Source organism: Lethenteron reissneri, chromosome 63, assembly GCF_015708825.2.
Source record: "Lethenteron reissneri isolate LAM-NWPU_2019-01 chromosome 63, ASM1570882v1, whole genome shotgun sequence".
In the NCBI taxonomy this organism is placed as follows: Eukaryota; Metazoa; Chordata; class Hyperoartia; order Petromyzontiformes; family Petromyzontidae; genus Lethenteron; species Lethenteron reissneri.
This window is the reverse complement of record NC_083841.1, coordinates 2,729,471-2,743,326: the sequence shown is the minus strand read 5'-3', so window position 1 is coordinate 2,743,326 and position 13,856 is coordinate 2,729,471. Positions and strand designations below refer to the sequence as shown.

Genomic DNA, 13,856 nt, shown 5'->3' with positions numbered 1-13,856 from the left:
ACGGCTTTGCGAGTGGCAAGTCAAATGCACGGCCATCGCCTCCACTTATTAGTTTATTTTTATAGATTTTTTCGGTAAAGTCACGTAGGTAAAAAATAAAAATTAATAAAAATAAAATAAAAATCACGACGTTTCGGAGGCAACACAAGCTTCCGTCTTCAGGTGGAACCATCACAGTACGATTGCTGCATCAAGTAAGAAAAATTCCAAGAAAACAGTCCTTGTATATATACTGGTTGAGGGTGGGAGGAGCCATTGTGAGGTTCGGTGCAGGCTGAAGCACGCTGCAAGGAATGAGCTCATTCCAAGGACTGTTTTCTTGGAATTTCTCTTACTTGATGCAGCAGTCGTGCTGTGACGGTTCCACCTGAAGACGGAAGCTTGTGTTGCCTCCGAAACGTCGTGATTTTTATTTTATTTTTATTTTACTTTTATAAATTTTTTACCTACGTGACTTTACCGAAAAAACCTAAGAATATGAATCCTTGCAGTCACGAAAGCTTCAAATCTAGAATTATTAGTTTATTAGCCAAGGGGGAGGTTAACGTCCGTGCACTTGTCCCCCCGAGCGCACGGCTTAAGAAAGGGTTATTCTAAAGTAGCCGAGCGTGGCCTTCAACTCTGACCTGAAACCGCTCTCATGTGCGGCGAGTCGATGGGTCTCGGCCTGGTCACAGGAGGTTAGTGGCTCACACCTGTGACCACGGGAGAGACATGCAGACTCCACATATGCAGCAGCCGTCAGGGTCGGGATCAAACCCACGACCTCCTGTGTACCGGGAAAAGTAAGTGACATCTCGCCACCGTGGCGCCGATGTAAATGTTGACAAACGAGAAAAATCAAAGGTATTTTAAACTAAACGTTAACAAATTTAAGTCCGGCCAAATTTGCTCGACCGTATCGCTGCCTCAAAACAATGTGAACACCCGTCATACTCCAGTGTATCTTACACCACCACACCGCATCACACCGTGCCACATCACCGTTACCTTGTATACAGCACCACACCGCATCGCACCACGATCCCAAAGCTGCGTGCATCTTCTACCCATAGTTCTCTGTGACCCTATCCACACACCCCCCCCACCCCACACAACAAAGACAAAGATCCCCCCGTATAGCCTCAACAGACCGTCGGGGCAAGCGCCGTTAGCGAGTAGCAGCAGCACCTACGAAGGCCAGCACGGCACACGAGGGGGTGGGTGACCAGCACCATGCCCCGGCGCCCCCACACACCATACACACACACACCAAGTGGCATTGTACGGCACGCCACGGCATCCTTCACCAAAGCAGAACTCTCCCCAGCGCACGCGCGGCGCGTCCGTGACACGCCGTCGCTCGAGCGAGCTTCCTCTTCCGTCTCCAGCCGAGCGTTCCAGCGTACGCACGTCCATACGTCGGACTTCGTTCGCACCGTACGTGGCCAGCCGCGGCTCATTGGAGGTCGACTCCGAGGCCCGCTCGACCCTCGCGCATCCCCGGCACGACGACCGTCCGCCCCTCCACCACGCTCCACGCCAGCGGGCGAAGGGCTCCTCTGCAGGAGACCGTGAGGGTGGGTGACAATGGGGTGGGTGACCTCGGGGTGGGCGACCTCAGGACCTGAGGGGGGGACTTCCTCCCTCCACCTTCTCCACCTTGCCCACGACCTTGCCCTGGTAGAGGGGCAGCGGGGCCTTGTCGTCGCGAACCTCCTCGAACACGACCCCGCACTCAAACTCCTCGCTCGCCTTCTTGAAGTAGAACCTGCGGCGGCAGCGGCGGCACGGGCACGGGAGGAGGGGGGTGGGGGCAGTGGTGAGGAGGAGGAGACGGATCGTGCTCGACACAAACGAAGCAATCGATGTACCTCACTGAACTCGCCAAGGAGCATAAACCATCGTCACGCGAGCTCCGTTCGTCCTCACAGCAGGAGCGGGCGGCTTTAGGAAAATGGTCGGACAAAGGCGGTCACAGCACCGCACGGCGCTTTCAGGTGTGCTTCTGCGGCCGTCTGGAACGTTCTTCCTTCCGACATTAGGAAGCCACCGAGAGCTGTGCATTTTTAATCATCTAGATTGAAAACTTATTTATTTAGAACGGCTTTTTGTGTTTAGTTTATTGTCCTTCCCCCCGCATCTCCGATTATCACAATTGGCTACGTACGGCGCGAAAGAAGGTCAACGCCCGCACATACGTGCGTCCCGCTTGTCCCGGCACAAAGTGCAACCGATGACCGCCGTTCAAGAGCTGGATTCAAATCTGGCCGCACACGAGGCGACAGGTTTCGCAAACGTCAAGATAAAAAAAAGGACAAGTGGAATATTTTGCCGCACAGAGTCTCTGACATCTTCTTCAATGTTCAGTGGAACTGCTGCACTGCACGTTGGGATGCAAGCTGGCAGGCCAGTCTATCAATTGAGCCCCAGATATTTGGCTGCAATGCACGAAGAAGTGTGGCGCTCCCGCAGGAACAGGCATCCGCGGGGTTCTAACACCGACACGCCCGTCAGACGCCAAGCGCGTCGATCGCGCTTGCAACGCAGCGCAACGTTGCTGGTTTTAATTACATTTTTTATAAAAATTCTTCCGCGAAAGCAATTCGTAGCCCATCTTGTTCCAAAAATTCAACAGGTTTTTTTTATATTCTTATGTTTTTTCGGTAAAGTCACGTAGGTAAAAAATTAAAATGAATGAAAGTAAAATATAATTTACTTGATATAGCAAGCGTGCTGTGACGGTTCCACCTGAAAACGGAAGCTTGTGTTGCCTCCGAAACGTAGTGATTTTAATTTTATTTTTATTTTACTTTCATTAATTTATATTTTTTACCTACGTGACTTTACCGAAAAAACCTAAGAATATGAATCCTTGCAGTCACGAAAGCTTCAAATCTAGAATTAGGTTTTTTTTTGGCAGTGGCCTTGGCCGGACGTACAATGTTTCTCACGCGTAGCAATCAGCGGTCTCACGGTGCCCCGTTAAACATTCGCGATAAGCATCCCTTGCAAACAACCACATTTAAAATTGGCGGACATTGTAGGCAATATCAGAGCAGTGAGAGGGGCAGATTAACTACCATGATGTACGTAGATCATTAAACTAGGAAAAAAAAAAGGGTTAAAAAAAAGGTTCATACATAGATACTAGCAAAAAGGTCCCATAACAGAACCTTAAACTGACCACACTCTACCTCCTGATCGCATCGCGCTAATCTGCTCACCTTTATACCCTCACTTCCTTATGACCCACCCGCTGATCTAATCGGTCTCCACGACCACAAAGCACTTGAGATCCGACTGTATTCAGAAGCTCCATCGGTCCAGAAATGGAATGTGAACGTGCTTAACGTGCACAGCTGAACACAAGCCTCCAGATGTCAACCACTCGCTCAGCAACCACAGCCGGGCAAAAACTAAACTACTTTATTTTACCAGGTAAGGCCCCACTGAGCGATGTAGCTCTTTCTTAGAAGTGACCTGGCCATCACAAATGCTCGCTCGACAAAGCGCCTGATATCGCGTGGAAATGTATAATAGCCAAATACTCTAAACGCGTGACGTGGATTCGAAATGTGGAGGGAAAAACATCCACGCGACCACGTGGAGAGAGACACCGCAAACTACAAATATACAGCAGCAGGCGTTGGGGTTGGGATCGAACCCACGATCTCCTGCATACCGGGCGAGCTAATTAACATCTCCTAGCCACCGCAGTGCCCTTGTATGCGCGTGTGTGCGCGTGTGATGCAAGACACAATCGCGTGAGCGTGATTGTGTCTTGATTTCCGCTCGTGGCCAACATCGGTGGTGAATATCCGAACCGGGCCCGGGCCTCCCCTAAGTCACTCTGGAGAGAGAAGCGGTCGGGCGAGGTGCTGGCCAACCACCCCCTTCGTGTGCCGTGCCGGCCTTTACAGGCGCTCGCTGACAGCACTTTCCCCAACAGTCTGTTAAGGCTATATGGGGGATCTCTGTCTTTGTAACAGGGAAGGGCGACTTGAGTGTGTGTGTCTGTGCGATGTAACGTGGGAGCGGTGGTGTAGAGGTTAGTGCACTGCGCTATGAACCCGGAGACCCAAGATCGATTCCCGCTCACGGCCAACACCACTGACGATTATCTGAACCGGTCCTGGGCCTCCCCTAGGTCGATTCAGCCACAAATAAATACCTGTGCGATGTGAAAACATCACCACTGGGGAGACGAAGGCGGTCGGGCGTAGTGCTCGCCACCCACCCACCCCCTCGTGTGTCGTTTCCAGCCTTCATAGGCGACTACTTGCTAACCGCACTTGCCCCAACAGCCTGTTGCAGGCTACACGGCTGGGGGGGGGGGATCTTTGTCTTTGCAACACAGGGAAGGGTGACGTAGGCCTGTGTGCCCGAGCGAAAGAAAGGAGGTAGGGCGTGTGCACACACACACGCACACACGGACGCACACACACTCACACTCACACACACTCACTCACACACATAGCACACACACACGCGCACAATCACACACACATGCACACACGCACAATCACACACGCACGCACAATCACACATACACACTCACACACGCACAATCACACACACACACACGCACGTGCGTCTCTGCGTGCTCGCACAATCACACACACACACACACGCGCACACACACGCACGCACGCACACACACGCACAATCACACACACACGCACGCGCGTCTCTGCGTGCTCGCACAATCACACACACGCGCACACACACGCACGCACGCACACACGCACAATCACACACACACACAATCACACACACACACGCGCGCCTCTGCGTGCTCACACACACGCACGCACGCGCGCCTCTGCGTGCTCGCACACTCACCTGTAGTTGCCCTTCTTGGTGAGCAGCTCCTTGAAGTGGGCGAGGGTGAGGGAACCCCCCCTCACCCTGGAACGGTACGGGATGGGCTCCCCGCAGAAGTAGTACGCCACCACCACGCCGCCCCCGCCGCCCCCACCGCCCCCCGCTGGCCCCCCCTCCCCCTCCTCCTCCTCCTCCCCCCCGGCGGGGCCACGAGCTCCCAGGCGCCGTCCCGTTCGCCGACTGTCACAATTGGAAGGGGGGGGGGCAGGTGGGGGGCAGGGGGGGGGGCAGGGGGAGAGGGGGGGCAGGGGGAGGAGGGGGGCAGCAGGATATTCAGTCCTGTTTCCGGAACTCAACGGAGGTCTTATGTGTGCGTACGTTCAACTTAGTTCTAGGTTTGAAGTTTTATTGACTGCAAGGATCCATACTCTTTGGTTCTTTCGGTAAAGTCACGTGGGTGAAAATAATAAAAATTAAATATTTCTTAAAATTTTATAATAAAAATAAAATATTTCTTAAAATTTTATAATAAAAATAAAATATTTATTTTCATTTTATTTTCACCAACGTGACTTTACCGAAAGAACCAAAGGGTACGTTGCACTTATTTCGCACTGCTTGTAGCCAGCCGCGCTAATCGGAGGTTTGGAGAAAGGACCTTGGACCCTGATAGACCAAGTCAAGTAAAAACTAAAACAATCTTTTTCTATTTTACCAGGTAAGGCCCGCTGAGCTGCGTATCTCTCCTTCAGAAACGACCGATCACAAATGACAGCCCAAAGAAGTGACTTGATCGTGTAAACATTGATAGCAGCCAAAAACTTTCTTTAACCGGACTGTTTCATTTCGTCCGCACCCAAGTTCAAACATCACCATGCTGCAGTTCACAACACTTCTCTTTCCGCTCCTTTCCTCGCACCGCGAACTCTAACATTATGGCCACGCCACACATTTATTCTGACAGGGTGCTGGCCCTCTTTTGGTAGCCCGGTTGAGCTCACCGACTATTAATTGAGCCAGTAGACAGGAGGTCGTGGGTTCGATCCCGATCCCGACCCCGACGCCTGTATATGTGGAGGTTTGCGTGTCTCTCTCTCTCTCTCTCGCTCTCTCGCCGTGGTCACGAGGATTTTTCTCCGGGTCCTCCGGTTTTTCCCTCCACACTTCTAATCAACGTCGCCCGTTTATAGAGTTATTCGGCTGCTATACATTTCCATGCTATCATTTGTTGCAGCCTGGTCGGTTCTGAAAAAAAGTTACGGAGCTGAAATTCAGCAGTCATCAGATGTTGACGTTTCCTTTGATACTAGAACATGAACAAAACACATCTTAAAGTGAATATGTGACTGAGTGCAAACAGAAAATCCAAGATAATACAGTAAAATATTGCAGAAAAAGCACCGTACACAAAAATGTGCAAAAACCCCAGTGGTATGCAAGTCAAACAACAACAACCACAAGACAACTTAGATTAAGGCCATCAGTCTAACTCTGTACTACAACAAACAAACATGGCCAAACCAAAAAACTTATCGAAAATCACCAAAATAAAGCCATAAAAGCAATGAAACAGTGGTCATGGGAACTGTGACCGAATTTTCACAATAAACGACGTAAACAACACGTACTACCAAACTCCGTCACCGATGTTGGCCGAACTCGCGACGGCTGGGTCCAGCGGCGCAGTGCGGCGGCGCCAACTCGCGCGCCCGCACACGGCCCAAGTCTACCGGGGGGGGGGGGGGGGGGGGGGGCGGGTGCTCGGGACCCGGCTTCGCGAGCGCACTTCACGCAAGCGAGAGATCTGTTGCTCAAAAGCGGTGATGGCAAGCGAGCTCCGGGAGGGCGGAGAGGCGGCAGAGGTGGCCTGCAGCGACGAACGGGCACGCTCAACTTCCGCTCTAAAGCCGTGGGACGGCGACAGCAGCAGCGTTAGATTAATAAAAAAATAATAGATTTTTTAAAGGTATTTATATAGAAAAACCCATCGCACGCAGAATTAAACAAGCCGCCGCTTCAAACGCAACATGAAGGCAGCGCTTTCATGTTTGCGAATCACCTAGCTAGCTGAGGGAGGACAGCGAGCCTTAGGATAGACGGAGGACTTCCTTTTCAGATTAAAAATACCAAAAAGCCCACGCGGCCGTGGCTCAGGGGGCACTGGGGTTTGGGGGGACGGGAGTGGAGAGGGGGGGGGGGAGACGTCCCACAATCGCATGCACGGGGGGCCACGGGCTTAGCCCCTCAGCTCCTCACTCACTTCAAAGCCGAGCGACTGCACTTCAAACGCGAGAGCTCAATTTAACGGCAATTACAGCCGGTGGCGGCGGCGGCGGCGGCGGCGGCGATGGCTCACCGGAACCGGCGTGCGAATCAAGATAGCGAGCGGCAGCCCCACACACCGGTCGCATGCAAGGAAAAATCAGCCTGGGCGGTGGCAGAGTCAGGTGCACGGGAGTGGCACTGGTGCACGCGTGTAAGAGTGAGGCAGCGAGTGCACCAGAGGTGTCTAGCGGTTAGCGCCAGAGGTCGCAATCGGGTACCCGATACCCGTACCCTACCCGATACCCGTACCCTACCCGTACCCGGCCGGATACGGGTATCCGTTTGCGACCCTGGTGCGGCCGGGTACGGGTAGGCCGTGAGTCACTGGTGAGTAACCGTTTGTCACTCATTTCCCAACGTCTTGTCTCTTCTCACAATTAAAGTTCCTAGAATCAACCCACCCGCGCCTGCAACATGGCTTCATCCCAGAGGTCGCAATCGGGTACTCGTACCCGTACCCTACCCGATACCCAGCCGGGTACGGGTAGCCGGGTATCGGGTAGGGTACGGGTATCGGGTACCCGATTGCAACCCTGGTGCGGCCGGGTACGGGTAAGGAATCAAAACCCGTTTGCGACCTCTGGTTAGCGCTACGCTGCGCTATGGTTCTAGATTTGAAGTTTTCGTGACTGCAAGGATTCATACTCTTTGTTTTTTTCGGTAAAGTCACGTAGGTAGAAAATGAAAATAAATTAAATCACGACGTTTCGGAAGCAACACAAGCCTCCATCATCAGGTGTATCCGCGTTATGGACCCGGCGACCCGAGTTCGATTCCCGCTCACGGTCAACACCGGCGACGATTATCTGAACCGGTCCTGGGACTCCCCTAGGTCAACAACGCAAGCAGCCGTCCTCAGGTGAAGGACGGCTGCTTGCGTTGTGGCTGAAACGTCGTGAGAATTCTTTTATTATGTTTGATTTTTATTATTTTCCTTCTACGTGACTTTACCGAAAGAACCAAGAAGATGCATGCAGAATATAAGCAAATAATACGCTCATCATGTTTGTTCTGAAAAGTGGGGGCAGAAAAATGTCACCGTGAGAAAAAAAACGAGAAACCACACAAACCAGACGGTGAAAAGGAAAACGAGACTGATGACTGAATCAAATCCATGACCGCCAAATTCGCTCAATCAAACGCGGTGGACGGGGCCTGATCCAATATTCTGAAATGACAGAAAATGATCAGTGGCTTCATCATTATGATTACTGGCGTCCCAGACATACCACGGGTGACCATTCATCCCCCATTGGTACCGTGGCGATGAAGTCTCTTCACCTGCGTGCTTGTTGCTGTTGGCTGCGTGCACTACCCCGTGACTTTAGGAGCAGCTCTTTTCTAATAATTTAATTTCCATTTTTCCGTCAGCGCTTCCGCAAAGAAGCGTGCGGCGCCCGACATCAAGAGAATGTCAGCAGGCCTGTGCCCGCGCGCGCGTTATTGTGCAGTCACGGAGACACGGGTGGGGGGGGGGGGGCGAACTTTCCGTGAAATCCAAAACGAATTGTCATTCCGAAAAGAAGTTAGATGTCACGCAAGCGAAGCGAGAGAGAGAGAGAAAAAAAGGACAAAGCTTACAAAATAAAACAAAAATGTACAAATCCTCATCTGGTGGCCAAACCCACACACACGCACGTGGAGAGAGACAGAGGTTTTTTTTTTGAGCTTTGAAATACAAACCCACAAAAAAAGGCGTCAAGTGCATTTCATCAGTCGGCTCCTGAAAAAACATCAAACCCCTCCCAAAATGAGCGGCGCAGGCCAACAAAGCTCCCCACGTCGAGGCGAGGATTCGACTTCAAAGTCCGCCACGCAATGGAATTAGGATTGCTTTCCCGGGCTCACGCACGCCCGCACGCCTGTCAACGTGCCTCTACCACAACCACCAGGTGCGTCGCGCCTTAGCCCAGCGCAAGGCCGCCACGGCAGCGCGCCAGTCACGTGACCATGCATCCCCACACCCTCCGACACCAGCAAACTGATAGAATTGCTGGGCTGACGAATGCGCCTTATCGACGAGTCCTAACGAGGATGAAACCAGTCGGCAGTTTTTCTTGGTTCTTTCGGTAAAGTCACGTAGAAGGGAAGTAATAAAATAATAAAAATAAAACATAAAATATTTCTCACGACGTTTCGGCCACAACGCAAGCAGCCGTCCTCAGGTGAAGACCAGGTCTGTTGGGGAGACAGCGTCTGAATGACCTGGTCTTCAGAGATACGAACAAACCCTTACGTACGTCCACTCGTCTGTTCGGACCGAGAGTCGTAAGTTCAACAGCCGCGCAATGGATGGCAGTGGTGGCATCTACATCTACACAACGTGAAGAACCAGTGGCATCTACATCTGCAGAACGTGAAGAACCAGTGGCATCTACATCTGCAGAACGTGAAGAACCAATGGCATCTACATCTGCAGAACGTAAATAACCAATGGCATCTACGTCTACGTTTTTTGTTTGCATTATGGCTGCAGGTATTGTGATCTATGCAAACATGACTCCTTGTAAAAAAGATGTCAGTTTTGTTGCCAGATAGAAGGGTAAAAAAACAATTATCACTCTAAACGCATGTTCCTAAATGTGGAGGGAAAAACCGCAGAACCCGGAGAAAACACCCACGCGACAACGGGGAGAGAGACACGCAAACTTCAAATATAGACCAGGGGTCAGGGTCGGGATCGAACGCCCGACCTGCTAAAAAACCAGGCGAGGAAGATAGCATCTCGCCACCATGGCAACGTGGATGTTAAAGGTGTGGACCGTCACGGTTCGGTGCGGCTCACCCGTACTCCGCAGGGTGTGCGTCCGGGACGGTGGAAACGGCGCTCGTGATGGGCGCGGCAACGCCCCTGGCAAGACAGCGGCCCCTCTCAATCACCTCCTGGACGTACCTGCACGGCAACGCAAACACAAAGATGCACCGTGTAAGTCTAGATTTGACGCTTTCGTGACTGCAAGGATTCATATTCTTGGATTTTTTCGGTAAAGTCACGTAGGTCAAAATTTTTAATTCATAAAAGTAAAATTTAAATAAAATAAAGACGGAAGCTTGTGTTGCCTCCGAAACGTCGTGATTTATTTTTATTTATTTTTTATTTTTTACCTACGTGACTTTAACGAAAAAACCTAAGAATATGCACCGTGTAGCCTCCATAGACTGATGGGGGCAAGTGCTGTTTGCGAGCACCGCTGAAGACCAGAACGGCGGATGGGGTGGTGGTAGTGGTGGTGTACACACTGCGCCAAGACCACCAGAGTTGACTACGGCAAGGCCCAGAAGAGGTTAAGACGCCGTTTGCCACTAACGTTATAGCCGTGGGGCTACTTAACCACAAAACAACTCCACGTATACCTAGCCGAGGCGGCCACAGTGTTGACTCGCAATTAGAAAGTTGGGATCTCCCCATGCCGTGAGACCAAGTTGGACCAGCGACCTCTGGCTTGCAAAGTCCAGTAAGCCAACCATTACACCACAACCATTACATCCCACGCTAATAATACCTCCCGCTATATTCATCTGCCCATAGGGATGGTGAGAGCCAGGCAAATCGGAATGTGGCGTTTCTAACGGAGATGCTCGAGACTGAGCAGGGGGACACTTTGGCAGACACGTTGACTCGGCACGACTCCACCAGGCAACCCTATGCTGCTATAATAAATCCACGCGAAAGAACAAGTTGACGGTTTGACTAGGCCCCATCGTCGCCCCAGGTTCAGGTTATCTTATGGAGTCGCCCTCGCCGCCATAGCAATGTAGAATTTCCACCACTGGATCCAGGAGGTAAGCGCCACGCCAATGCTCATTATGAGCAGGAAATCACCTTTGACTTGGATTTAAAAAAAATTATGATTATTACAAATTCGACAGTGCTGCTCGTTGCTGGCCACTCGGCATTTCTGGCCCGTCGCGCCCGCCCTTGTTGCCCGGCAAACGGCGACGACTGCTACGTGCAAGTCGACCGTCGGGAAAAGTCGCCGGGCACTCACTTGTGCTTGCCGGGCTGGGCGCTCCGGCTCAAGGGCACCAGCTGCTCCTCCTCCAGGCGCCGCTTGGCCTCCTCCAGCTGCACGGTGGTGTTGGGGGGCGGCGGGGGTGGCATGGACGGGTCCTGCAGGAACGGGTGGTTGGGCTGCACCACCCGGCGCCTGGGAGGAGGGCCCCAGGGACGTTCCACCACCAGCTCGCTGGCGGGGGGGGCGGGGGGGTGCACAGACAACCGGGTTCAACCCGCAGGCTCGCGACGCAGATGCTGAAGAGCGGTTATATTGGCACTATCGTCGATTCGGCAACTACGCTCGCAGTTACCGACACTACGAGGATGCTCACAGAGTTAACACATTCCTCCTGCGGAGGGAGCTGGTAGGAACGTTGGGTTGCTCGGTCAATGGCCAGGGTTAACGGCGGCGTGGCGTATTCCACAAATATGCCCGACTGTGAGGGCGGGCACAAGCCGGCGTGAGTAGGTGAAACGTTGAGTTTTATAAGGGCACCACAGGGTGACCAGCCCCTCCCCACCGAGCCCCACCCAGCCCCACCCTCCCCATCCCAACCCCTCCCAGCCACACCCTCCCCACCCAGCCCCTCCCCATCCTCCCCACCTAGCCCCTCCCTGCACGACGGACACAATAATCCCCTGTGGGCTGGTGTAACCAGGAGGTTCCTACCAGTATTAGCATCGCCAACTCAACTGCTTACGCAGACGCCGCACTTTAAATAACGCCGCTTACCCGCGTCGTTACTGATTCACGAACGGCTTATTCACTCGTCATCAACCGAGATCGCTCGACTCGCTCGTGCACACTCAGAGCCGCAACCGTGAACGACACCCTCCCCTCCCCTCCCCCCCCTCGTTAACACTCCCCGCCCCCCCCCCTTTTCTAACATTCACACACCTGTGCACGTGCCCGAGCCCATCCCTCTCTCCCTCCACCAGCCACTGCCAGATCTGCCTCGCCCTGTCCACCTCCTCCGCCGGGATGGCCTTCCTGCCGCACCAACAGCACCACACACTCTTACGGCACTGCCACACGCACACGCACGCACACACACGCACGCACCGCCGCCGCTGCACGGCAAAATACCCGCACCGAGCACGGCAACGCCATCACGCACACCAAGCTTTTTATTTTAACCAGGTGAGGGGCTCCACTGAGCTGTTTCGCTCTTTTTCAGACGGCAACTTGGCTATCACAAATAATCGTCGCTCAACTAAGTGGCTTGTCACCATCACGTGGGAATTTATAGCAGCACCCAAATGCCCTAAACGCGTGACGTTGATTCTGAATGTGGCAGGGAAAAACCGGAGTACCCGGACAAAAATCCACGCGACCACGGGGAGTGAGACACGCAAACTCCAAATATATAGCAGGCGTAAGGGTCGGGATCGAACCCACGGCCTCCTGCATACCAGGTGAGGTAGTAAACATCTCACCACGGAGAGAGACGCAAACTCCAAATATACAGCAGGCATAAGGGTCGGGATCGAACCCACGGCCTCCTGCATACCAGGTGAGGTAGTAAACATCTCACCACGGAGAGAGACGCAAACTCCAAATATACAGCAGGCGTAAGGGTCGGGATCGAACCCACGGGCTCCTGCATACCAGGTGAGGTAGTAAACATCTCCAAGCCACCGCAGTGCCCCAATACTTGCCAACACCCACCCACCCTCCCACACTCACCACACCCGCACCACCACCACCGTACACATCTATAGGTGTCAATACCCCACCTCCCAAGTAGCACCAGTGCGTCAGTGACCACCCACTCTCGTGTTCTCACCGCATCCACAACTCCGGTTCAGAGCAGTGTCAACACTTGTTCGCTACGGCTGATTAAATGTTAGTGTGAGGGGCTTGCAATGTCAGGTCAGCCACTCACTGAATTGCTAATTATTAACGATTAATCTAGATTTGAAGCTTTCGTGACTGCAAGGATTCATACTCTTAGGTTTTTTCGGTAAAGTCACGTAGGTAAAAAATTAAATTAAAATTAAAAAAAGTAAAAAAAAATCGAAACGTTGTGATTTTGATTTTACTTTTATTAACTTTAATTTTCTTTTTTACATGACTTTACCGAAAAAAACCTAATTGTTAACGATTAATTGTTACGATTAATTGCTACTATTACTTGTTAGAATTATACTTGTTATAATTACAAGAAGAAATACAGAGAGCCGATTACCAAGTCTGGTCTCGCTCCGTGCACTGCATTCTCTAGCAAGATTACTCAATTATCTCGGTCTGTTACGTCATTGGGACTCGTTCATTTCCGCCCATCATAAGTCCGTCACGCTTCCATCTCTCCGCTGGGAGATCGTAGTCGTCATCATGCTTAAGTCACCGCTGACTAAAATGTGAAAACAATTAACAAAACATTATTTTTTCCGTCACTCATTACGCCAACTAAATGAACACCAATTCTGAACTGGCCCGGACAGCTGGCCACATGGTGTCACTACCTCGCCTGGTATAGAAGAGGTCGTGGGTTCGATCCTAACAACACCTGTCATTTACATCTCTCGCTCTCTCCCAGTGGTCGCGTCGATTTTTCTCCGGCTCCTCCGGTTTTTCCCTCCATATTTAGAATCAACGTCACGCGTTTGGAGCAGTTGGCTACCGCTGTGAATTTCCACACGATGAAAAGCCACTTCGTTGCGCTATCATTTGCGATATCCAGGGTCGCTTCTGTAAAAGAGCTGTACAACTCATTGGGCCTTACCT

At 52.0% G+C, this 13,856-nt stretch overlaps 1 protein-coding gene across 2 annotated transcripts in view; it reads right to left on the bottom strand.

Moving 5' to 3' along the window:
• Positions 1-428: 428 nt before the first annotated feature.
• Positions 429-13,856, bottom strand: part of LOC133358667 (axin-1-like) — a 35,645-nt gene continuing 22,217 nt past the window's right edge. For both annotated transcript variants that reach the window (XM_061577077.1, XM_061577078.1), the window contains exons 7-11: positions 12,027-12,119; positions 11,121-11,318; positions 9,917-10,024; positions 4,825-5,046; positions 429-1,750 (exon numbers count right to left, since the gene is read on the bottom strand). In XM_061577077.1, the coding sequence (XP_061433061.1) occupies positions 1,600-1,750; positions 4,825-5,046; positions 9,917-10,024; positions 11,121-11,318; positions 12,027-12,119 (772 nt within the window). In that variant the 3' untranslated portion in view covers positions 429-1,599. The remainder of the gene's footprint in view (positions 1,751-4,824; positions 5,047-9,916; positions 10,025-11,120; positions 11,319-12,026; positions 12,120-13,856) is intronic.